The 26,214-nt window shown below is 43.5% G+C and overlaps 1 protein-coding gene across 2 annotated transcripts in view; it reads left to right on the top strand.

Moving 5' to 3' along the window:
- The window catches only part of LOC106646865 (Wnt oncogene analog 2), a 38,855-nt gene that overhangs the window by 1,962 nt on the left and 10,679 nt on the right, over positions 1 to 26,214 (top strand). Inside the window, exon 2 of one of the 2 annotated variants that reach the window (XM_014363027.2) lies at positions 18,834 to 19,054. In XM_014363027.2, coding sequence (XP_014218513.2) covers positions 18,834 to 19,054 — 221 coding nt within the window. Of the gene's footprint in view, positions 1 to 18,833; positions 19,055 to 26,214 lie in introns of those variants that run through there. The other variant, XM_089591439.1, reaches the window with a different exon arrangement.

Genomic DNA, 26,214 nt, shown 5'->3' with positions numbered 1-26,214 from the left:
TCACTTTATACGTGTGTACGGTATACCTACCCCTCGCTGTGTATAATATACTTTTCAGGCGCGAGTGATTGCTTTCTCACTTTAATATTTTTTCATTCGCAAAGCAGTGCACATATGCCTCTCGTGAATATCCACGTGTATATAATACCTTTGAGTGACGTGCTCGTTGTTTTTTTTTTTGTTGCTTTTGTTTTACGACTGAAAAAACACGCTCCCGGCATTGTCTTCAATTAACATTATCATGCAAATAAGCGATACAGTTGTTCCTTGGCAATAGCGTATACTCTTATGCTCCGGAGGAAAAGAAAATTTCCCCGTCGGAAGCTCTAACGTGTGTATCTGTAGCGTGACGCGTTGCGTAAATATATATACGACCGGCTAAATCCATGATATTTACAATCCATTAATCCCCGGCCCATTTATATTCCCATTAATCATACGAGAGCGCGCGTGTACGTTGGGTGTGGGTATTAAATGTATACAATGCCATTAATCGTCAAACTCCAATGGCACCCTCAGAGAGCCGAAATCAACGGGTCCGCGTGCGAGTTTCCGCCGATAAATCCTTTGCCTCGTTGACCATTTGAATAAACAAAACCAAAGCGATATACCACCACAGCATATAATCAACTCTTTGCACGGTGTACACGTGTCTATATATATATGTACCTCCTCGGTTGCTCCAGCTGTAGGTACACTGATTTATGTCCGCCGATCGGGTAGCCACTCGTCAAGATATATACTCTAGGCGCCGCTTTTTTTTTTTTCTTTTCAAGCTCTTGCAGTTGGTAAATTTTACTCCGCTCCTTGCCGCGCGTGTTTATATATACATTTGGTATTGCGTCGAGTTAACACCTGCACCACGGAACGGCTCCTTAATTCCGAGGCTAATTAAATCCAGAACTATATGAGTTGTTTTTTGTTTTTGTTTTCCTATATATACGTGTTGGACAGAATTAAATCCCTCGCTATGTGCGGTATACGGCCGAGTTGGACATTTGCTTTTACATGCGTCGCTTTGTTTATTCCGTACATAATTATACAGTATGGGTTACATACACCGAATAATGTTTATGATGTGCGATTTATGCTTTGGCGTGTACATATATATATGATATTTTCAAGTCGCGGAATGTTTGGTATGAAGCGCTTTATACTGCATAACACATGTAACGCGTGTTTGATTCATATGGGTGAATTCCTACGGCTCTATTTGTAGGGTAGACCGGCAATTTCGTATAATTAGATGAGAGCAAAGCGACACGCGGTTATATTAAGCGCACTCCGTATATTACATACTTACACCTGCGCGTTGCACGTGCAAGAAACGCAGAAACAAGAATCTAATTTCGCCGGAGGTATACAACACGAGGGAGGTAGGCTCGCGCCATTACGCAAATTGTTTGCCGGCCTCGTGTACACATCCCCGTGCACGACGTATGTACGAGCGAGTGGCTCGAGGATGCTGTATCGTAATAATAATAATAATAATAATCATGTACCTGCAAGGAAAAGTAAAAGTCGAGAGCCGCGCACGGGCACGAGGTATATCCCTTGAACATTAAATCGCCATCAATTCCGAGCCAATGATCATTTTAAAGAGCCCAGCGACAATCTGTATACATGCATACACGCTGTGTGCGTGGAAAAGCGAAAAGATATAAAAGAAATGAAGGTCCCAGGAGTAAAAGCTTACAAACAACAACAAGTGCGCCAAAGCAGCCGGCGCTAAAATATCGTCGGTGGCGATGAGAAGAAGGAGAAAAAGGGGCCCTCCCGTGGCGCGGGGAACCCCGGCGTCTTCATCCTCGTTGTTGCGGGTCTCTCTCTCTCTCTCGGTAGCCAGCATATCGCGCGGCTACATTTTTATTAAAAGGCCCCGCTTCCATGTGCACACCTATAAGACATGGGCTCCTTTGTGTCCGGAGGATAATTGCGACTATACCCGAGGGAGTAATGACGATGATAATTTAAGAAAGCCCACCCCCCCCCTTTGAGTATACCATACGTGGTTTACGAGCCCGCGCACCCTTTCATTAATATACTTGCGCGCGCTTGTTTCGTGTCTCCCCTTTTTTGTTGTTGTTGTTGTTGCCGGTGATTACATTCCCTTGAGAATCCGTCGGTGTCGCGTTCGTTGCCGGTTCCGATATAATTCATAACTCCTTGTCCGGGGGAATCGGGAGTTGTAAAAACCGATAGTACGGTCAGAGTCGATTTCCGATTTTCTGGCGAATCACGCGCGGCGCGAGAAAACCTACTCCCGGCGTTTGTTCGTCGGCACTGCTGGTAATACTCGCTATACTTGTACAAGTTACCAGAGAGAGAGGAATCGGTTACCTTATACCGCGTGCGAGGGCGGGGAAAGCCGTGTACGAAAGTTATCGCTGCCGATCTGACGCGCTCGGTGACGGCGAGTGACCTCGTTACTCCTCGAGCTCCCGGCTACCGATTTACGCACCTCGAAGGACATTGCACGATCGAGGCCTTCTCGGAAAATTTTGGCCGCAACGATGTTTCTCCAACCACCTCCTCCCCCCCTTTTTTTTCACCAACCTTTAGTTGAGATATACGTGCTACCGATTACATCTCGCGACCTGAATTTTCAGGTGGCTACGAAGATCACAATGTATATTCCGATGATGAAGAGGACAAATTTAGTTTTTGGTACCGAGAAGGTGGAAGCAGAGAAAAAAAAAAAAAACGTAAAATGTATACAGCTAATCGAGCACTCGTTCGGCTCATCATCGGTGTCAAGTATACTTGTACTTATTAAACCAAGGCAGAAGCCGTGAACGCGTGTACTCACACACTACATCACAATAACTTGAACAGAGAAAGAAAGAAAGAAAGAAAGAGAGTATATTTATATGTATAAACACAGAATGGAGATAAGAATCGGGAGGCGTAGTGGGCCAAAAAAGAAATCGCGCGTGTGGGAACCTCCTCGCGGGCGCACTCCCTCTCTGTGGTATGTATGTATGTATGTATGTATGTATATATGTGTACACCCTACAATAGGTATATAAATATATACGTATGGCAACCTGTGGCGAAGGGCGTGTTACGCCGCGTCGCTACACGTGTATAGAATGCAACTCCTTCCTTTTTTTTTCGTCCTCCTCCTGCATCGGTTACAATGTATAGGCACACACACACAAATACATCCGTGCGAGGATCGATCGCAGGTATACATTGCAGGGTATTTTGGGCCCACTGCTTCCAAAGTGAATTCGAAAGACGAGAAATCCTAGTAAAATGTATATATATAGGAACATCGTTGGAACATACGCAGGGAGGGACACTTGCGCGGCCGAGGAAGATTTTTGCGAGGGCAGAAGGAGAGGAGAAGATTCGCCGAAAATCCAATTAAAATAACCGAGGCTCTCTCTCTCTCTCTCTCTCGCGTTTTTTCTTTCCCCCTCGCGAGCTGGGTACACATACAAAAGCGCTGCTGTTTCTTAATACAAAGCTCCTCGCAGGTATAGGCCGGGAATAAGAGGGACAAAAGCTACGGGGATTTTAAATTGCGAGGTAGAAAAAAAAGCGGGGCGGGGGGTTGCTGTCCAAAAGGAGTAAAAAAAAAAAAAGTGGGAGGTAGACCAAGGGAAGAGAGAGCGCCATTAAAACATACACATATATATATATATATACACGCCCACCCCCTTTGCCTCGTTTTTTCCCTCCATCCCGGCGGAGATTCCTCGGCTCGTCCTTTGCGCCACACTCCCGACCGCGCCGACCCTATACTTTGACGCGCACGCGTGACGAGAGAAAAAGATACACTTGGCTCATCCTTTTTTTTTTCCCCCTCGGGTGTTTTTGCTCCCCAAATGTAGTGCTTGAGGGGGGGGGACTTGGAGGAATTCGGCCCTATTGTCGACCGGTGACGCGCGGTGTCCATCTCTTCCCTCTCGATTGATCCAACCCACCGAGCCATCACCACTGCCGATTTCAATTCATGTGGAGCATTTTTATTTCCGCAGATAAACGAGAAAACGTAAAATCGGGGCCTCGTGATGATTTTGTTATTGGAAAAGCGCAAATCTCCGATTGCTCCTGGCGCCACTGTATCGGCACCCGTAAAAAAAAATAAAAAAAAGGGCAATCAAACAATTAAGCGACAACTCGGGGCCGTGTGCCGTAAAAAAACACAATATGGTCATAATCATCAACGACGCCGGGTCTTATATAAAATACTTTCGGCGCCTTCGACGAAAAAGGGAATAAGAGAAGAAGGAAAAAAAAGAGCAGAGGGAGATAATCCAAGCGTCGACGCGGGCGGGCAATTTAAAATCCATAACCGCGGAATCTGCACTCCCGGGCACAGCCTCTCAAAAAAAAAAAAAAAATCCAAACGAGAGAGTATCAGCTCGTGAAAGGCTTGGATTTCGGGTATAATTTTTTACTTTTTCATTCGTACTTTAGGGTGAGCAAAGTCTACGGTGGAAATCGTGACGTTTGGTCTCGTGTTGGATTCGTTTAAATTGCCGAGCTTATGTTTTCCAGTAGTACGTATTTTACACCTGGTACTTCACTTGCATCCCATATCCACATTTCACTCCTACTAACTCTAATTATCCTAACCGAGGCCTGCCAGATCTCAAAAATCTCCTTTTACAACTATATGGCATTAAAAATATAATTGCTTATGAATCCTTATCAACGTATAGCATTTTGTTTAGTATCATATCATACATTAATAACACACCTCAGTTTGGTCTCTTCCGCACCGAAATATTATCTCGATGTAAAATTATCCTGTACTTAACTGTAAGGACAGATCTGTAGGGTCACAGGTTATCGACACATGCCGTCCAAAATGCCGGTCTCACCGTACTTTATCACCACGAAAAAGTCCGCACGAGGTGTAAGTGTACCAACACACCTCCGACGTTATTACAACGGCGGCTGAAAAAAAAAAAAAAAAAAAAAAAAAGAAAGAAAGAAAAGGAAAAAAGGGTCGTGCGCGCAAACACCATAATTTCCCGTTTTAATGTAATTATCGCGCACCGTAACCCGGCCCCATTAGCATCAGTTCTCTAAATTTAATTAGGCTCAATTTGTCCCTAGGGGGGAGAGAGAAAGGAAAAAAAATAAAAAAAATAACAAAATAAACGCCGAGAGCGATCATTATCGGGTGCGTTTCGTAACGCCAAAGCTGCCACGCCATCGCGGTTGTTATCGCCATTACGCGCACTTAACGTCGCCGTGGTGTCGTGTCCTGCCCTCGTTCTTGATTTGCATACCCAAGTGATTTACACTTCCTCCTCCCTTACTTCCCCCCCCCCTGCTTATAAAAATAATTTTCCCTTTTTAATAACACGGCGACGGTGCACCGTAATCCATACGCGTGTTTATTGATTTTATGAAATTCCGTGTTTATCGGCCAACTCTCGTTACTTAATTACTTATACATACGGGCTATCGCGGTTGTACCGATACGTGTATAACATGACGCGTGTGTGTTTCGTGCAACGTTTAATTGACACTCGAGAAAAAAAAAAAAAAAAAAAAAAAAAAAAAAAAAACAGAAAAAGGCTCAATTATCGAAACCCCCTGCGCATCCATCGTTGCCCAATATGTATATAAATCAAGATCTCTCTGTTTCCCCGTTGAAATGAGCGCAGATAAAATTAGGGCTCTCGAGTAACGTATCGACAAAAAGGAGAAGAAGAAGAAGAAAAAATCAGGGGGGCTTTTCGACGCGCCGGTAGCATAGGCGTCTATTACAACATATACATAATATACCTATATGCCCAATACGCATTGTATGCACACTTATTTCCTCGGGAAGCAATAATATTCCTGTGTCGAAGGGCGCGTATAGGTAGTCGTCGGCCAGGCCAATAATTCTCGAGGCGCCACAGGTATACGGAGTTTTCGCCACCCTGTCCCTTTACACGCGCACACCTACCTGGGTAACACGGTTATACAGGCATACCCCGCAGGGAGAAAAGAAGGGATCATCAGATGCCGAAGATAGTATCGCCGGGGGCCCATACGGTTAAAAGCCTCCGTGTGGAGTGCCGCATTTATATATATAGCGTCAGAGAAAGAGAGAGAGAGAGCTTATATGGGGGAAACAATAACTCAGCGCTCGTTATGGCTTATATATGTGTATACATATATATAAATGTGTGGCTCGGCAGTCGACCTTCTTTTCTCCCTCCCTCTCTTCCGCGTCTCTTTCGTTATTGTGTTCTCCCTTCGGGCTATGATGGGTTTTTCACGCTTATATACTTATCCACAGCAGCGGAGCTTTTGCCCGACTCACTCGGACGCTTCTTCTTCCTCTCGACCGTTCTCCCATGCACCATCGAAAACAATAATGGCCCCTCCGAGTGCGAACAATAATTTTTTTTTAACATCAGCATACACGTGACGTATACGCAGCCCACGTTGAGATTATAATATACAGGACGAGCTCGATATAATCTGCAAAAATGCGCGAAGAATTGTACGGACATGTTATACGGAAGATGCGTAAACGAGAGGGGGAAAAAAAACAATTCCGCCAGCCAAACTCCTGTCGCGTTGCCCGAGAGACCGTTACGGTAAATATTCGTCCTCGGAAAGGTCACCGAGACAATGTACACTTCTCCTTTGGTCTATTCATCATATCTCCGAGCGGTGGGCGCGACGGAGGAAAAAAAAAAAGAAGGTAGGCCACGAGTCCCGCTTGATTTTCCGTGGAACCGTGTGTACTATGTTACAGTGCCGGAGAGATTGTGTCCGTAGGATGTGCCCGAGTAGGTAAATTTGAACACGCGAGATGTAGTATTTATACCTGGATTCGCCAAAAGTGGGTTGCTCCTCCTCCGCGCGTAAGACGGCAAAAGTAGGAAAAACGGCCTCTTCGAGCTTTCAAGCTGCCAAGGATGGATCGAGCGCGGTTTTGACTTTCTAGAGAAACACATGCCGATGTCATGGCATAGAGAGACGAGGGAAAAATTAATGGAAGAAAAACTTTTCTCTCGTAAGTATACTGTACTTGGGGTGTATTTCAGAAGTAAGTCCTTATCCATCGATCTATATGTAAAACCCTGAGCAGTCCTACTGTGTTCAATCACGTGCACCCGCTACACGAGTTTCGACTCGTGATCTGTAAGCATATCAACTGCAGAGCCCGGCGGTGCATATATGAACACGTGTAATCCACACCGTTTGTGCCACTTGTGTGTATTGTGCGCGCACTCAAGTGCTGGGAAGATTCGCACATTAATTTTAACGAAAAAAAAAAAAAAAAATGACAAGTGGCACGACATCCAACAGCAATGATACGGCTATACTTGCAAGGTGATGGATATGCCATACAGATTACTCCGTTAGATAAATAAAATGTAGAAGGGTATTTTTATGTAACGTCTCGACGGATGAAGCAACAAAACAACCTGACGCTTAATTTTACAATTTTATTTTACGTACCTCGTATAACACAAGTACATTGTAGGTGTTCTTTGTGTTCGCTCTTCTAGTATAATGTGTATACGTTCAAGTTCTGCACAGTGTATACCTATCCTATTTACACATCCGATTACCAAGACAACAACAACAAAAATAAATAAATAAATACATACAGGTTGTTTTACTCTGATCTGTACATATGGGTATGTCCAATGGATATTTTCAAATCTTTGAAATCCATGAAATGACCTACATCTCGTGATTAGTAATTCCACTGGGTTACCGCCTGATTATTCAGCTTTTACATTCATCGAAGATGGCAAAAATATAAAGCAAACGGGAGGGGAAAAAAAAAAAGAAAAATGAAAAATACGAAACGGGAGTTGTGTAATACAGAGAAAAAAAGGAATATGGCATCACGCGAAATTCAGAGAGTCTAACGAGCTGATGCCTATCTGGGCCCATCTTGGTGGGATGGGAGAAAAGGGGGGGGGATTACGCGCTCGTATACACACATGAGTCACCTGCGAGGAAGCTGTTCGCGAGCTTATTTCGTCGAATTCTTAACGCGCGGCAGCCAAGTCCCACATACGCGGATGATCTGTATCCACCCAGAGAGGGATTGTTCGTGAAAAAACGGAAGGAGCTAGATGTACCGATCTCAAACCGATTTATTGCGCCACGAAAGGTAAATAACCAGTATAATCACTAAAACGCGAAGCAAGGAAGAGTGTAAATGTGTATAATTATACATGTGCACTTTTGCTACAGCACTGCACGAGCTGCACTTGTTGCCAATGTTGGCGCAAAGTGAAGTTACAATGCATACATAGATATGTTCGATCTCGGACAAAAGCTCTCCCATTGTATAAGTATGTTCCTGTACACGCATTGAACAAGTCGATGCACATAAATATACTTGCACGGAGTCCAGATGGATTTACGGGCACATTTGCGTGCATTTATATACCGGGACGGTGTATATGGTAGACAGGTTGCACAGCTGACCACTTATACTATATATGTGTACTGTGCATTGCTCTTGTACACGTCTCCTACATGTAAGTATATAATATATGTGTGATGCGCGAGAGAACGGAGAGTGGAGTATATAGGTATACATAATCGTGCCCTTATTCCTTTCCCTCTTGATTTCCTTTGCTCGCGAGTAACGCAAGCTCGCGCATATATATATATATATAGGTACACGCAGCGATGCCACCATACATGTGAGTAACGTAATACGACTCACCCCTTTTCTGTCTCTCCTGCACTGCACGAGTATATATACATGTATGTACGCAGCTGTACTCCTTTATACACTTATATGCACGTAAGGACGAGAGTTCCCTTTTAAATGGCGTGTGTATTTGGTGCCAGTGTGCTCTCCTTGCCTCTGTCTTCCTCTCGCGGTATGAGGACGATTTATGGCTCGCTCCCCGCGAGACTGTGCGAATCTCTCTTGGGCCGGACTTTGGGCTCACTTTGCCATTCTTTCCCCCGACTTTTATTCCCTTTTTTCTTTTCTTTCTTTTTTTTTTTTTTTTTGTTCGTTTCTGCGTCGGGGGGGGGGGCCGACGGACAACGGGCTTTGATCTGCCTGAGAAAATGAACTTTTGCTGCCGCTGCCGCGCGGAATGATGATACGTATACCGTACTTATACCTGTACTTTCTTCTTTGTTCCATACACGTGCCTTCCAAAGTAACAGCGGACTTGTCTGTACTTGAAAGATTTTTTTGCTTTTTGCTCTTTGTTTTTGACCATAAGTTTTAACAACCACAAAAAAAATAGCTCTCAAGTGCGCGTATTGCAAGGAGATCATGCAAAAGGCGTCATTGTTCCAACTTTGGCGGTCCTCGAAAGCGTATTTATTAAAATAAAGTTTAATCTAAACTTTTCGAATGCGTACATGTCCAGAGATGAAGTGTACAACTGTAATTTAAACGCGTCCGACCAGAAAAAAAGGGCACAGAAGAGCCATGGGCGTCAAAAACTCGTCGCGAGGGGAGTATATATAATTTTTTCCCTCTGACGCGTGATCTAAGCCAAATCTGACTCTCCCTCTCTCTCCAGAGGGCAGCCAATCTTAATAAATAGCCGAAAGAGAAGAGGCCGAGAGGGTGTTATTTCGACGCAATATTCAATCCGTCGCTTTCAGCGGAGACGAGATCGGCCCGTGTATATATATATACATGTACGTAATAGACTGCACGAGTGGAGAGAGAGAGAGAGCCGCGTGAGAAACCAGAGGAATAATAACATCTCCGAGCCGCGGGCCCTTCTCTCGCGTGGCTTCATCTTATTCCTATCGGTTTTTGTTTCTCCCTTCTCTGGAATCGCGTGCCGGCGTATCTCGTTATTATTATTATTATTTTTTTTTTTCCATCATTACCGTAATTGGAGAGAAAAATGCCAAGTTGGCTGATTTCCGTACAGATATCGCTTTTAGTTTCGAAGAAGGTGTCTCCGATGATATTGACGACTTGTATAATGGCCATATGCCGAAAGTACCAAGATTATAGGACGGAGGATTATCCTCCTACCTTTTCTCTGTCTTCTGATGCCCAGCAATGATCTTTTTACCTCTAACCGATCCTCCCCCTCCCAAAGATCTTTTAACGTCTCTGTTGGAAGGAAATCGGCACTCGTGTGTACCACAAAAAAAGATCCCACGCTCGGTCGACGAAACTTGGGGGAAAAAAAAAAAATATGCCGATCGTCGGCGGATCAGCACTCGAAAAAATTCGCTTTCGATAAGCAACCGGGTGGGTTAATTGAATTATTGTATATGTATATGTATATGTGGAAGAGGATGAGTAAATTATATTCCCATGGCAGGAGAGTCGATAAAAAGGGACGGGGCGCTCCGTAAAAACCCCCGATATGGCCGAAAAATTCTCTTATAATCCCGGGACCATAAAAATAAATCAGCTTATCGGCAGACGCTCCCTCCCTCCGCGACGCGCATACCTCAGATCGATGATCTCCACCGCATATATATATAAACGCATCGAAATCCCTTTCTTTCTCTCTCTTTTTCCTCGCACGGGAAAGGATTTATCTTCTGTATATATATATATACAGTGGGTACAAGCGATCGACCCTCTCCCGATGTATTCGCGACCGGACGCGATATATATACCGAAGCGAGAGAGATCGGCCGCGTCGATTGGCTCGATGCCCATCGCTTCAGCCGAGGGAAACCAAGAAGGGTTATTGTTTCTGGCTCCTCTCCTAGATTACAAATTGCCCCGCTTGTCGGTCCCCGTCATCTGCTTCCATTTGTCCATATATATATATATATATAACTCGACTTTTTGTTTGTTCTCTCGATCGCGTAATGCAGCGACAGTTATACGTTTATCAATCAGCTATTACCGAGTAACGATCAAATCGGCATTAAAACACGGAGGAGAAAAAAAAAGTACCTATACAATAGCCTCTGGCATGTAATTACACCGATCGATTTCCCGATGGCGCGCATTATATATATATACCTTTCGATTTTCCCCTCCTCTGTATATTTGAGCACTCCATCGGACGATAATATGCACATAATACGCAATAAAAGAGGAGGTGGAGGAAAAGGTCGTTCGTCGCGCGATAAAAGTCCGCGTAATGTGACACTAGTATGTGCGCCACGCAAAAAGTATAAACGTCGATAGGTAATAATATAATGGGACGAAACGCCCCCCGTAGATCGTTAGCCCGTGATTTTTCTCTCCACCCTCGTGTACACGCGCGCTTGTGTGTGTAGATCGGTAAGCGCAGGCGCCTATGTACACCCGAGGATATGATAATGCGCGCGAAGAGCATCGTGTATATGATAATTTCGAGACAAAGGCCGCATTGTAAATTGAATCTCTTGGGAGGGCTGTACGTTCATGCGAGCGAGGTTGGCGCATGCGCCGGGAGAAAGAACACGCCTACCGATAGATGTAATCCAGCCCAGCTCCGGCCCACGAGAGTGAACGTATGGTACTTACATGTATGTATGTGTACGCGCTGCGGAGAGCAATGGATCACCGAGTGAAAAAGCTCGCGATTTCGTGCCCTATCGCCGAGCTGTGTACGAAGAACCGATCGATCGGTCGGCCGATCGGTATTGCACGCGCGAGTGTATGCATATATATGTGTTTGACGCCGAGACGACGGCGATTGTTGTGGCACACGCGTATACACTTTGATCGTCGAAACGAGATCGAAACCGATTTATGCGCGTGCCGTGCGACGATTTTATTTTATACGCTTCTTTTCTCCGCGCCGACGATCGGATCGATGATCTTACGTGCAACGCGGGAACTTTGGAGCGTTTGGGTGGTCCTTGGCGTTTTCGATCCTTTGTACGCCATTTACTTGCGTATATAAGTGCTCGCGAAAAGGGAGATCGGTATATAGTAGTAGTACCGATTTCTCGTTTAACGCGCGAAAAAATTTACGATCGAAGCGCGTATAATCCGAAATCTCAGGTTCCCTCGCTCTACATAAACATACGTACACCTATTGGCGATTAATGTTGTTCCCGAAGAGCGTTAATTCCATAAGTTACGCAAATGAAAGCACGTTGGTAGAGGGGTAACCGATCTAAAATCAAATAAAATCGCCCGCGGCGCGCGATGATTGCCCGTTTGCAGCAGCTTTTAAATTTTAATCCCGCGGCCAGATAGAGAGAGAAAAGGCACGAGCGCCAAATGGCTTGTATACCTATTAGGTATGTACAAGGAGAGCTCACCGTGTATATAGACGGCAGCTGGAATGCGGGAATCGCGCGCGATGCGTATACGCTTTCTATTTTCTCGCGGGCAGTCATCATGATAATAATAGTAATAATGACAACCGGGAGACAACCATGAGCGCGCAATTATGTTACATACGTGGCTTTTCTCCTCAATTTTTTCGAAGGATTCAACAAGCGGCGTTCAAAAGTAATTACCAAATAAATACACCGGGAAAGAGTCGAAAAACCATTAGGCTCACGCGAGACTTGACATATAGGTGTACCCATATTATACTCATGAAACAAGAAACACACGTGCATATTGTACAGGTTGCAACCCCCCACGGGTGGAGGAAGCTCGTGTTATCTCGCGTTGGTACATGACAAAGCTGATGCCCCTCCGCGTTGGCATTTATAATATATTCCAAGAAAGGAGGTGTCCGGAAAAAAAAAAAAAAAAAAAAAACGCGCTCGCACAAGTGCCGCGGGAGAAGAGCGTATGATTAATGCGAGCGCGGCCGCCGGCCATCCTCTGCACGGATTACCATAATTTCTGTGTTAACATTTCACTCGACTTCGCGCACGTATGTGGTATATGTAGATATATATATATATTATATAGCCACCACCGTAAAACCGACGTGCTGATGCTGGTGCATGCACGCCGAGATAAATACATGCGTATATGCATATAATGTACGTGTATAGGGGGAAACGAGTTTTGTACGTTTGCGTGTACAACAAACTGCCCTCGAAATTATACTAGGCTCGGAAAGAAAAGAAAGAAAAAAAAGGCTACGTTTCGGGAGTATAAGTGCGTATACCATGGACTTTTCGCACCCGCGTGGGAACTTAAGTGGCGTTTGTCCCCTTTTTTTTCTGTCTTAAATGGTAGTAATGTTTTTATTGACCAATAATATGGCTTTTACTTTTTTGTCGGGTTATTTTTGGCAATGAACGCGATCAATGCGAATTTGAATCACGCAATGCTCGAACTCGTTTTCATGGTTTATTATACTCTCTCTTTCTCTCTTTGATTTTTGTCAAACTTGATTGTTTTTTTGAAAGAAAAAGGAAAAACCCTTTCATATCCATATACTAATTAACCCATGACTTTTGTGCAATTTCGTGCTCAAGAGTCTACCGATCAGACAAACCGAGGATCGTTGTAGAACCAGAGCCGTCACAATAAAACGTGAGATCGGGAAAACAAGGTCTTCCCCACGAAAATCCAGTCCGACCAATCAGTGCCGTAAACACCGCGTTACTCAGCAACTTTTGTCCTCGGTTATCCTCGAACTGTAATAAGCGACTGCACGCACGTCAAAAGATACACAACATCGATGGGATAAAAGACGAAGGACGCAAGAGAGGGAGGGATATCTCTTGTCACTCGGGGCTTCTCGTTTAATTCGGTGACGCGCGCACTATCTCCTTCTCTCTCTCTCTCTCTCTCTTTCTCTCTTTGGTGATAGCGCGTCGCCGGTAATTGGCTGACGATTATCGAAAAAATCGATCGGTCGAGAGGTTTTTTTTTTTTTTTTTTTTTTCTTTTCTCGCTGCACTGTGAGAGACGCGATTATTGCGAAGAAACTCCGAGTACTGCTCCAACTGTCTTTATTTCAAAATATTTAAAGACTAGTCCAAGAATCGTAGTCATATACGCTGGTCATTGAGATGAAAAACAACTGCTTCGAGAGAGAGAGAGAAAAAAAAGTACAGTTTCACCTGTCCGCAGTACGAACAAAAGGGAACAACCTCAGTAAATTATTGTAATGTATGATACATTTGTACGCGTACGGTATCTATGAACATTTTCCCACGGAGTGTACTCTCCAATAAAATCTTGCATCAGTGCAGCGAGGGCCCTTTTAATTAGCTGATCGACGCATCATCGCGGTGTTGATGCTGATTAAAAAGAAGAAGAAAAAAAAAAGTAAAAAGGTTACTTCCTCGACGCTGCGCACCACAAATCAAACATCATGATTTTCAAAAGCAAAACACGCGCTCTCCATGTGATAATCTCACAAAGTGACGAAGGTAAATGAAATTAAAAACCATATATATATAAACCAAAGGTTAAAAAGGCATTCATAGATTCGTATCTCCGAAACAATATAGCTACACATGCAATAAGCAAAAAAAAAAAGAAAAGGGGCATCGAGTATTATCCCCCTCGAAGAAGGGTATACTCTCGGTGTTGTCGTATACACAAACACGGCTTACATTCAATAGTTCCCACAGAGGATCGGCTTATTGAGCAGCGACGAGGCAACTTTGAATACAAGCCAAAAAAGAAAAAAAACAACAACAACAACCTACAAGTATCAACCCCATTCGCATTAAATAACGCATCCGCAGTGACGTTTGTGGGGCTTAGCCCCCCCTCCCCCTCAACGCCCCGTATTACAAGGGTACGGTCGAGAGGTATCAGCAATAAGAACAACGGGATGTACAGACCCTTAATCCTTATCTACGCGTATCGCTGCAGTGTTCGCCGCTCCGACGGCATATTACACCGCGAGCTGTTTTTGCTCTCATGTATATTACTCGGTGGGTCGTACACTCCCTCTGTATACCCTTTAATACGCATATATACATATGCACTACTTACCCTTCCCCGTGTAAGTATATCCACGGAGATATATATCTCGCTATTGCACGGATGTGGGTCCGTATAGAGGGGCAATATTTATCGGCCCTGTCTATTATTGGGCCAACAGGTACACAGTGAATGCACTTTTGTTTTTTTCCGAATAACCATTAGTCCCCTCGTTCCCTCGGAATTGAACGCGTGTACGGCACGTAAAAGCAGCAGATACTTAAATACATATAAACATTATACCGTGTGGTGTGTACACGTGTTTTTTTTTTTTTAACTTTGCGGATTATGCTAATAATGGCACAAGGGGGATATCGTTGCTCGTGTACTCGTGATTGACGGACAATGGTCTTTAGGGTGCACAAGCGCGCGTGTACGTCGCGAGATAAGGAAGTTTTTTTTTTTTTTTTTTTCGTTGTACTTACACGAGCATTATAGTGGGAAAAGTCTTTGAATCAATGTTATTATACATCTTTATCAACGAGGCTCATGTGGTTGATCGATCAAACGAAATCGATTATAACGTATATTATTTACTCCATTACGGTCCTGGTTTCTTCAATGTCAGCCATTAAAAAGAGAGAAAGAAAATCATGGATATCTAATGGCTCGTAATGTCAAATGTTATTACTAATAACGAATCGAGGATATTTGCCCTCTTACATCAAATTCGTATTGGGTGTACATAAATATATTATAACACTATACCTGTAAAGTGGAATCTTCCTCATATACATTCTCACGTACCGGTATACTACCTGCACCGTGCAATAAGGAATATAATATGTATTTTTGCTTGTATCCTTGGGGCAATTTAAAAAAAAAAGGACACAATATAATAGGGTAGGCGGAAGGGAATCTTTTACCGCTTCTCTGCTGCGCGCACGTTATTACACCCTTACGTGTGTATGGATCGCGTCTGACGGTAGCGAGGAAAGTGCAGTAATTTCGCAAACCCGGAGGCTAATACATCTTTGTGCCGGTAATTTTGCCTCTCCGAGGCATCGATACTTTGTTGCATTGCGTAATGTATGGGAAGAGAGAAGGAAATATGGTTCCAAAACGATTCTTTGCTCGAGCGAAATGTAAGTATGTGCGTTGCACACTCCACTAGCGATCAAGCACATTTAATATGGACGGTTGAGCCGATGAGACGCGTCTCTTATACACATTAGCCGTTTTGATCTCGAAACATATGCTTTTTCCTGTACAGTTTAACGGGAAGGCGTAGTAAAAATTTCCAGTTTATCTCGAAAAGCGGGGAGATATTCGTTCATTCGTTTTTTATTATGTTTAAATACTATGATAATTTTTGTTACACCGCGAATTATTTCTTAACGCGTGTAAGTTTTATAAATAAAATAAAGTAGTATACATAGTGGGGCTCACACTGTACGTTTTCTCCCTTGAATGCTTACATTGATCATAATATTTCTGTAAGGTAAGAGACGAAACCGTGAGTATTGCTCGTAGTTGAGATGGTCACACATAACAATAGTTCGGAGGAAGCCCTCACATTCGGAAGAATTTGCAAACAGATGACAAACAGGACTCATATACATATTATGCATATAGAGTTGCAGCCAAGAGGAAAAGAGGGAATTACATTCCAAAATGATAAAGTCGCGTATTTACTGCTCGCGCGCCCCGATAATTAATAAATACCCAGCCGATATGTATCACAAGCCGGCAGCTGCATTGGCGCCAACTTCCAGTTTTATTTCTAGCCGCGTTTTCTCTCTCTCTCTCTCTCTGCACGTACATACAATATTATACAGATAGTGGGACTTTTTCTTCTCCGCGCTACGCTTCGTCGGAATATTGCAGATACATATATACGCGTACGCCCGTTTACCATTAAATACCGCGGCTAAATATTTTATCGAGAATTTACCCATTTTTAAATTCATGTATAACCCAAGTCCACGCACAAGTCTGTACAACTCCATGTGATGCCGTTGCAGCGCTGTTTTCTTATGTTGTACTACATGCCTCAGGAGTATTATGAACACCGAGTCCCCGACCCTCCGCAATCGACCGACCATTAGCGAGTCCTATCCGAATATTAATGAGCTCCGCGATCAAGTGCCCCTTAATTTCGCGCGTACACGTGTATACGAGTAATCGCTAACCTGCCGTAAAGGCCTAATTACCCGTGGTCTGTATTTTTCTTCTTCGTTATAATCACGTGGGCGCGCTCTCGAAATGTAGGTATATACTCGATGCTATACCGTATACAAAATCATCACACCGAAACTCGAAAAATTGCGAGGGTTGGTGGCAACGATAACATCTTTGCTCAGCCTGATATGTATACAAATCCCATGGCTGTACGAGTCTTGATTTATGTATATATATATATAGTCGTCGATCGGCAGTGATCTTCGAGCGCGTAATCGTCGAGGCCAACGAAAATTGGCCCCTTATTCCTTCGGGGCTAGAGGGCGGGTTTTAATTTCACCGGCGAGATATTCCCACGCGGGGATATATCTTTCGGGAGGCCCACCGCATTCCAATGCAAATAGCACTCACTCTATACATTAACGCAAGGGCTGACCCCTCGGGGTAATGCTCGTCGCTTTGTTGTTCTCGGAAATTTCGTCTACATGAGGAATGTCGTTGTACGTGAGGCGCGGAGTACTCGTGCGGCTCTTGTCCCCCCCCTTCCCCCTTGGTCCAGCTTCTTTGTTCTAGCCCTCGCGTTTCGGATAATACTTACACGCCGTCCCGGCTTATCCTCGGCCCGCATCTTTGCGGCGACGTGATTCCTCGACTTTGCGGAGATTTTGCGCGCTCGCCTTCCGCCCGGAGTAGATTAACATGCGCGCACGTGCGCCTTGGGTAACGAAACTAAAGGACATAAGGATTCGCCCTTCCTCTCCACTGGGAGTTCTGTAATTATAATGACAATTATCATCGTTGTCGTCCTGAGAAAAATATAAAAAGTTCTGTGATCTCAGATTATGGTCCTTTTCTCGATATCTGCGTTATTTACAGAGATATAGCCATTTAAAGTTTTGAACTTTTTCAAAGTTCTCAATTTTGATTATAGAGCCATGTCTCTGACTTAGTACTGAATTTTTTTGAACAATTTACTGTTTAATTGAATACTTGTACATTTAAGAGGCCATTCATTCGAATAGAATATACTCAGAGCCGCAAATAAGAATTTAAAATTTTCGGAAATTCTGTGATCTCAAATTGTGGTCCTTTTCTCGATATCTACGTTATTTACGGAGATATGGCCATTTAAAGTTTTGAACTTTTTCAAAGTTCTCAATTTCGATTATAGAGCCATGTCTCTGACTTAGTACTGAATTTTTTGAATAATTTACTGTTTAATTGAATACTTGTTTATTTAAGAGGCCATTCATTCGAATAGAATATACTCAGAGCCGCGAATAAGAATTTAAAATTTTCGGAAATTCTGTGATCTCAAATTGTGGTCCTTTTCTCGATATCTACGTTATTTACGGAGATATGGCCATTTAAAGTTTTGAACTTTTTCAAAGTTCTCAATTTCGATTATAGAGCCATGTCTCTGACTTAGTACTGAATTTTTTTGAACAATTTACTGTTTAATTAAATACTTGTTCATTTAAGAGGCCATTCATTCGAATAGAATATACTCAGAGCCGCGAATAAGAATTTAAAATTTTCGGAAATTCTGTGATCTCAAATTGTGGTCCTTTTCTCGATATCTACGTTATTTACGGAGATATGGCCATTTAAAGTTTTGAACTTTTTCAAAGTTCTCAATTTCGATTATAGAGCCATGTCTCTGACTTAGTACTGAATTTTTTGAATAATTTACTGTTTAATTGAATACTTGTTTATTTAAGAGGCCATTCATTCGAATAGGATATACTCAGAGTCGTGAATAAGAATTTAAAATTTTTTGAAATTCAATGATCTCAAATTATGGTCCTTTCCTCGATATCTGCGTTATTTACGGAGATATGGCCATTTAAAATTTTGAAGAATTTTTAGTAGATTTGTATAAATAATGTAAACTGTTACTTATAAATACTTATATACTATAATACTTATATACTTTAGAGGACATTTAAAAAAATGCCCGTCATCTCGCGTGTTATTTTTACAGGGTGGTCGGAGCAGCGATGCTCAGCGCAGTGGTGTGCGGCCGCATCCTCGGGCTGACCAAGCAACAGCGAGAAATGTGCCAGAAGGCGCCCCACGTGATGGCGGTGATCGGCGAGGGTGCCGAGCTCGGTTTGAAGGAGTGCCGCCACCAGTTCAGAAACCACCGCTGGAACTGCTCTCAACTCGTCGACAACCAAATCTTCGGACACGTCTTTGTTGTCGGTATGCATGTCACATTCATTTCTTAACCGTATCCCGTAAGGTATACCTCGTATTTTTTTATTGGTCATCTTTATTCAGAACATTTTCCAAAAAATTCCCAAAAAAATATACATCTAGTTTTGCACGCGACACTTTGTTGTCGACAGAAAGGAAAAAAAAGGAATCAAGAACCCTAGGGAACCCCGCACACACGGGAGTTGCCAGAGTTGATTGTCTTACACTCTTTTTTACACACTGACGACCCGCGGGGCGATGTAGTTATCTCTGGCGAAGGATCGGGAGCCGCCGCGTTTTCGGGCAACAGTTGCAGAAAGAAGCGAAGAAAACACGGACATAAGCGAGATAAGGCTGGAGCCGAGGACACGGGTCGGGACGCCCACGCGCGAAACTCTTAACGAGCGCTTTTTGGGGCTTTTTTTTTTTTTTTTTTTTTTCACCTCCTGACAAATATTCCATTCTACACGGCGAGTCGCCTGTAAAAGTTTGCTCACTCAACGCCCGTTGCCATTGTTGTTGTCGTTTGCACACAAGTCGTAAAAAGTCAGGGGGGGGGACCCCCAATCGTATACATAAGAGTCCCAGGGAGTTAATCTTGTTTGCGCGTTAAACCGATGAGCGTTTGACGTTTCGGCAAGCTCGTGAAGCTAAACGCCCCCCCTTAGCGCTAAGTGCGACCTGTCGGCCACCCTGAATAATAATAATACATGTTTCGACAGCATCAGGAAAAATCCCACGTTGCCTATGGTAACAAATTTTACTGCGAACGCTGCCTCGGATGACACTGAACGAAAACAATTTGTTTTAAGTAGATGAAAGAAGAAGAAAAAATGGGCAACCACGTTTGGTGGGTTGAAAAGAAACTTCGCTATACTCATAAACGCACGTCACAGGAGAATATGGCTATACTCGCGGTACCGTTCGTCCTCTTTTTTTTTTTTTTTATCCCCAATAAACCACGAGAAAGTTGATTTAAAGCGACACCTCGACGATTTTATTTCAACCTCGATACGCGTGACTATATATTTATACGCAGTGCTCATTATGTTGTATACATATATACCTATGCGTGTGACTCGAAAAGACGCATTAAGACGCGGCTTTTACCGTTAAAATCCCCACAGCCCCTCTAAAGCCCTATCCCCACGACAGACACAATAATTACGGTCTCGGACGAAGAGGAAGAAGCAAAAAACAAAAAGAAACTCCATAAGCCCGCGCCGCTTATCTCGTCTATTGTGTCGGAGGCTGCAGCACCGGCGCCCCGGTTCTCAGCTCGGCTGACTAATTTGGCTTCTTTTGTGGTAAAAAAAAAAAAAAAAAAAAAAAAAAAAAAAAAAAAAAAAAAAAAAAAAGAAACATTTATCAGATCTCGGGCGTGGGTCGCGCGCCCATAAACGTCGTGGACACGATACATCCGATCTAAAGGAAAAAGTGATTTTTTTTGCAAAAATCCCGCATCGGCGCTAATCTCCGCCCATACAAACGGACAGAGACCCCCCCCCCTTGCCTTGGGTGGTCCGCGATAATACACTTAGCCCCTCGGACGGACGGCAAGTATAGGTAATTCAGCTCGCGCTTCCTTTCACACGTCCGTCTCGGATAACTCGGGCTGAAATCCAAACTGGTCCTCTCTCTCTCTCTGGTCAACTCCGCTGTGTGTGTATATAGCGAGAGGCGACGAGATCGCGTGCGATATGTCGCCTCGTCGGACACACCCACCTGCCTTTAATCTCTCCCGGGCGCTCGGATGCTCAAGAGACTCGAGGCGTCGGGTATGCCCGTCTTTTTTCTCCTCCCCTTTGGCGAGAGAGATTTGTTTCCGCGAGAGGTATCGACGCTCAATGTACATTTTACCCATCCAAACTAATAGCGCGAGTCGATCGTGCAAGTGTAATATATATTACACGTACTTGGAATATCTAGTACATAATATACATATGTGTGTGTTTATTGTAGAAATACGCGTACTCGGGTGAATCGTTGGAAATAATAGTTTTTTTTTTTTTTTTTTTTTTTTTTTTTTCTTGTAGTAGTTGCGAACATTCGCATTTTAACATGTATGTTTACTCTTGTAAGAGAGCCACTTGCCAAAGACAAATCGAAAAACTTCCCAGCAATTAATTATTCTTTGAACTATAAGAGTTGGGCTTCGGTTGTGTATATATCGCATTACTAATCGCAGCCGCGATGGTCAACTGTGTACTGCGAGTCTGTGTATAAATTTATATGTATGCCTATATGCATGGCAGGTACTTTAAGTGTCCACGTAAAATTGTATATGATATCTCACTGCAGTATGGCAACTCGGCCCGATCCGTCTCTGTCGTGCTCAATTCAGTAGTAACTAATTTATGAAAGGAGAAAATTTCAATAATTTGTATATACATCTAAACTTGTATCGGTATACGTCACTTCGTTCATTAGTCTTTTTAATGTTTTTAAGTTTGATGTCATCGATAATCAAAGTGAAATTTGCGTTTATTTGGATACATTATTAAATGCTATGAACTTCCAAGTTATTAAAAGTTTTCTGGATATTTAATATTTATCTGATAGATATTTATTACGAAGTTTCAAGTATGAGTACTCTGCCACCCATTTGACGTATTTCGGATTCTCAAATTGATAAAAACTGATTTGTTGAAAAAAAAAAGTTTTTCTGTAAAAAATTTGTTCTGAACATATCTGAGAGTTATTTTTTAGGTAATGTAACTACAATTTTTACGTAGCTCTCTCAATTTTTGCGTACACATTTTCTTAGGTTTCTGCAAATCAGCCAGCATTTTTTTTGTTTTTTTTTTGTATTGTCCATTGTGTTGTCCACTTGTACATGAATAGTCCAATCTGTCCGATAGCCCGTTTCGTTGCCGACCCGCGCTTATAATATGCTCGTACCTCCTCATTTCGTCGTGTACGTATACACATGCCAAAGCGAGCGAGACTCCTTTTTTTTTTTTTTTTTTCAATAACATATATAACGTACACACCTATCGCGTTGCAGCAGAGCGCTAGAGGCGAGAGATGTGGATTTACGACTCTGAAACGGATACGTTTGCACACCCCCATATACATACAACACACTAACTCGGGTCTTTCGACTCGCTTTGTCAATTGGCGCGTATGGCCGATATAATAATACCGTACGGCGATCTCTCCGCGAGCTGCAGATAGCTATTATGGTGGCTATCTCTCCTCCGAGACGCGAATGCGCCCATACCCAATGAGCTCTCTCGCCTACTCCGCTTGACCGGTCCCTCCTCCTCATCTACACCGCGTTTGCCGCTGACATAATAATGATAACATATATTTACATGTACATTCCGAAGAGAGGAAAATCAAGTCATCGCGCCCTTTGCTCGACACCAGCCATCCATCCGTATTAGTATACAACGCGGGGCACGCATTATAATTGACTTGTTAAAAATGAAACGGACGACCCGCGAGTGATAAAACCTCGTGCGTGTACATACCTACGACGCTTCCAACGGAGGAGGAGAGTATAGCAGTGGCATTACGAGTGCATATATCGAATTACACGTATCTACACCTATACGTGTAATACACGCCGTATATCTAAGCCCTCTCCGAGTTGTACACGTGTAAAGGTACTTAACGTGTTGTATGTCGCGCGAACGCGATGAAAGAAAACGAAAAAAGAAAAGAAAAAAAGAATGTACACATAATACGAATTGATTCGTCAACGGGAGAGGATGAGCCTCTGTCTCCAGCGCGTAACGTGAAGCAGAGCGAGCGAATAGATCCGCATATAGGTAATATGCAACATATCCGCAACAGTGTATGTATAAATATAATACATACATGGGAGCAAGAAAAACGACCGGAATGGAAAAAAAAAAAAGAAAAAGAAGAAGAAGCTGTGTCAGTTAATATATATACTTATGGCAGAGCTGCGGCTTACGGCGGTATATATACTATTGCAGCCGATGTACCTATTCGCGAGTGAAGCGGGTTACGGGCGATGAATAGCTCGGCGATCGGCTCGAATTACACGCGCTGCAGCCAGCCACGAGAATCGGATAGGTATATCCGCTACCGCTGCTGAGCTGTACATTGTATATATTGCATACATTGGCGGATGATTATTATTATCATCACCACTACTGTACTACTGTATGTGGATTAACGCGACGCGAGAACGAAATCGCTATTTGCCTATATATATATATATATATATACACGTTCGTCAATTCTCGGTGTTTATTGTATACGCACACTTAAACGAGCTGGGCGTTACACGTGATCGTAGATTTACTATGTCGATCTGTTTTATTCGATCGAGCGTCGAAAGATGCATACTTTTCCCAATTCCGTGCATTCTAGTGGGAAGATGAGCACCGATAAAAAAAAAAAGAGCGACAGATCGGCAGCCGGGGCCTGAAAGGGACGCGTGATAAAACGATCAACGATGGAGAGAGAGAGAATAAACAGCAACTATGTGCATTAAGCATCGTTAAGAGGGGAGCCTTCCAAATTTAGTCGCCGCCGCAATTTGCTGATATTGGGGGGGTAGCTCCACGTTACGTTAAGTGGACGCGCCCTTGTAAGGCGGCGATCGGTGCCGCGCGGTGGATCCACCACTTGATGACGTTTTTCTGGTTTCGCGAATCGTGAGAAACTCGCCCGCAAGATTCACGCTCTTTATTTTTGAAGTCAAGTCCGAGGAGATGAAGCGACAAAATGTATAACTATATCGATTTTTTGCATGTACGCACAATACTCTACACGGAGACTGCGACAAAAAATCGGTAACTTTACAGAGGTTCATGAGGGAGGGGGGGGGTGAAGTAAAAAACATAAAGAAGAAGGAAACTCGAGCCCATCCATCATAATGTGTACATACGTACACACAATAAGCACAAAGGTCTCATTTGGTCCTGATTTACGGTACTTGGAGGGCAATTAATTTATCGCGGAAAAGACAGGGCCCTCGTTAAACGGTCTCATGCTCGCCTCGGGGCCTTCATGTGTACATCATATATACACACGCACGTCTATATACATAACTGCGACGACACGTTGAGTTTTTTATACGGAGCTGATCCGTTCCGAGGGAGAGAAAAGTAAGGAAATCTGCTCCGTGATCGTCGACTCCCTGCGAGTAAAAAATAAAAAATAACTAAAATAACAATCTTACCATTGCAACAAGATTCATCCCGCGAAATAACCCAGCTGGGTTTTTACAATACCATACACATCGGGAGAGAGAGAGGGTCGAGAGTTTATAAAAATATATAATGTAACGAAGAGGAGAGAGAGGAAACAATCAGCCAGTCAAAGCGGGGAATAATATATATACACCCGTGCGTGGCGCACGCGAGATCGGCCAACTGGTTGAGTTATCGGCGCGCGGGTTATATATGTATATATACGCTTTATCGGACGAGCGAGGATCCTCTTCGAGGAGCGCGCGTTAACGAACGCGCCCGGATTAAGAGCCGATAATGCGAAAACGGCTATCGCCACGCTTGGGCCTTTTTTTTTTTTTTTCTCCTTTCGACCTTCGACTCCCTCCATCGAAGGGCCCTGGACGCCGTTAATGAATTCGATATAAGAGAGGAATCCTCCACGCGCGTATAGCTTATCTCGCCTCCTCGTACGGGTATGTATATATATATATATATATACGAGAGAGAGAGAGAAAAATGTGGGTGTATAAAATTCCAATCGTCGCGGGAGATCCGCTGTATACGTACCGGGGCGATGTTGGCGTTGCCGAGAGAGCCCTCGCGTGCGTGTGTATACGTACAAATTGTGCGAAGAGTCCGGGAAGCCGGTCTAATTAAGCCCTTGAAGCTCGCGCTTTTTCCCGAGGCGTGATGTACTCCGGGGACTGCAATTAAGGGTCGATTTATGGGGCGGAGAGAGAATCCGGGGGATCGGTAAAAATTGGCCTATCGTCAACGGCTAATGAATCGGTTGGCTGATGTGCGAAGATATTTCCTTTGGAGGAAGGATTTTTTTTTTTTTTTTAAATATAGCTTTTCAAAGCCTATATAATCCGCCAAGATGGCATGCATGCTCGGTGTATGTTGCGCCAACATTTTATTTACCTGCCGATCTCTGACTACTCTGTATCGCGTGTAGTACAACCGAGTTGTAAAAATACATACAAGTGTACTCGTACTGCGCGGGACGGATGCTCGAATGATGACGGTGATGGCGAGGCCTTGTGTAAAAACGTTGCATTAGATCGATACCGATCTTCCTGTCGCACGCTCTGCAGACTAATATATATATATATATTACGGCTTTCCGTTTCCTCCTCCCCCCCTCCCTCTCTCTCTCTATCTCCCCGTGTACAGTATCGTGTATTACGAACATATTCGCGTATTACATTTGTAATCTCACGATGTAGGTACCTCGGTTACATGGTATAAATAACATGTATCCAAGGAATGCACGATAACAAGTACCTATACTTCATGTATATACAAACCAGATTTTATGTGAGTTACGAAAAGATGAGTGTCGCGATGGGAGCTCATCTTTTGTGTCTTACACGCTCCCACTGAATAAATCAGTATATCTATGGTAGACCATCGATGATAATGTAATATACGCGTGTTAATGTAAACATACCTATATAACACTGTATATGGAAAATAACGCGATACCGAGAGCTTCGGCATAAATTAATATACTCTGAGGTAGCTGTAATACCCCCCTACCCGTTTAATTCTAATAATACAAAATAGAAGAGAGAAGAAGAGATCCCGAAACGTCGATGCTTCCTATCTCCCGGCATTATCTCGGCTGGGAGCTTGCGCCACGCGACTTTATGGAAGAGACTGACGTCAGTCCGCGGCTCATTACCCGCGACTCTACCGATCTTATCTTGGCCGCCTGCATGCGAGCAAGAGAGAGAGTTGCTACTTTTGCACGAGCTGGCTTCCCTTTTTTTTTTTCTTTTTTTCTTTTATTCTTGTATCGATCGAATAATATTACGGATGGATTTTCCGTCATTGGCTCGGAATACCGTGAATTTCAGCTTTGATTGACTCGCGCGCACCTCGACCTAAAATCGCGTGAACATGCGTCCTCGCAGCACCCGCTCAACAGACTCCCAAACGAGTGTATACACGCCGACCGAGAGACACCCGCGGCGCGCGAGAAAAGGGAGAGTATAGTTACACGGTTGT

This window comes from Copidosoma floridanum, unplaced genomic scaffold (assembly GCF_036245765.1).
Source record: "Copidosoma floridanum isolate Cflo_tuat_1 unplaced genomic scaffold, Cflo_Japanese_pri ptg000013l, whole genome shotgun sequence".
NCBI lineage: Eukaryota > Metazoa > Arthropoda > Insecta > Hymenoptera > Encyrtidae > Copidosoma > Copidosoma floridanum.
The sequence above is the reverse complement of the archived record's forward strand: the minus strand, read 5'-3'. Positions and strand labels throughout refer to the sequence as shown.